Source organism: Dendroctonus ponderosae, unplaced genomic scaffold (genome assembly GCF_020466585.1).
Source record: "Dendroctonus ponderosae isolate FM_Combo_2020 unplaced genomic scaffold, Dpon_F_20191213v2 Dpon_F_20191213_4, whole genome shotgun sequence".
Taxonomy (NCBI): Eukaryota; Metazoa; Arthropoda; class Insecta; order Coleoptera; family Curculionidae; genus Dendroctonus; species Dendroctonus ponderosae.
In genome coordinates, this window is record NW_026018611.1 from 11,569,337 (window position 1) to 11,570,242 (window position 906).

Sequence of the window (906 nt, forward strand, 5' to 3'; positions counted from 1 at the left end):
CCGCTGTGGGAAACATCAAAACCGAATCCCTATCAGAAATCCGCTCTTTGCGAGCTCCGCCTGAGATTATCCGTGATATTCTCGAAGGCGTATTGAAGCTGATGGGCACCCAGGACACTTCCTGGAACAGCATGAAGACATTTCTAGCCAAACGGGGAGTAAAAGAGGACATTCGGTAAGTTTCTTTGTTTCGAAAATTCGAGCAACAACAATGCAGATTCTGTGTAGATCGTTCGATGCAAGTCGAATACAAACCGAGAACCGGCAGGCAGTGGAAAGACTCATGAGTACGAAGAGAGATTCGTTTGACCAAAAGTCTGCAAAACGGGCTTCAGTTGCGGCCGCTCCTCTGGCGGCTTGGGTTGATGCCAACGTGAAATACTCCAGGGTGTTGGATAAAATTCGACCACTGGAAAGAGAGCAGAACAAACTGAAGCAGTAAGCAATTAAAAGCATAGCTAGAGTCTTTCATTAACTCAACTTGAAAAGAAATCTAGATAATGCAGAAACTCAGTTAGTTGAGCTAAATGCCAATCTGTCTGATGTGGATGCGACAGTGGCCAAATTAAAGGAACAACTATCGCAGTTTACAAAGGAAGCAGCGGAAATTGAGATTGGATTAAACGAAGTCAATCGGACTTTAGCGTCCGCAGAAAATCTCGTCTACAAGTTGGAAGATGAGTATCAGAGGTGGCAAGAGCAGGTAGATTCGCAACTTTCCAAGCGCTTTCCGCTATTGCACGGTTCTAAATTCTTTTAGCTGAAGGAGCTTTCAAAAGAGCTGGAGGTTTTGCCAAACGACTCGCTCCTAGCTGCTGCTTTTATAACTTTCTTGTCTGAGGAAGAGGAAATTAACAGAAGGTAAATATTTGCTTTCTTGTCTGAATGGGTATTAATTAAAGCAAT

The 906-nt window shown here is 43.7% G+C and overlaps 1 protein-coding gene across 1 annotated transcript in view; it reads left to right on the plus strand.

The window, feature by feature from the left end:
* LOC125504206 (cytoplasmic dynein 2 heavy chain 1-like) overlaps positions 1 to 906 on the plus strand; it is a gene marked incomplete in the record, with an annotated part of 6,919 nt that overhangs the window by 1,620 nt on the left and 4,393 nt on the right. Inside the window, 4 exon segments of the mRNA XM_048665858.1 lie at positions 1 to 175; positions 229 to 438; positions 490 to 703; positions 761 to 861. Coding sequence (XP_048521815.1) covers positions 1 to 175; positions 229 to 438; positions 490 to 703; positions 761 to 861 — 700 coding nt within the window.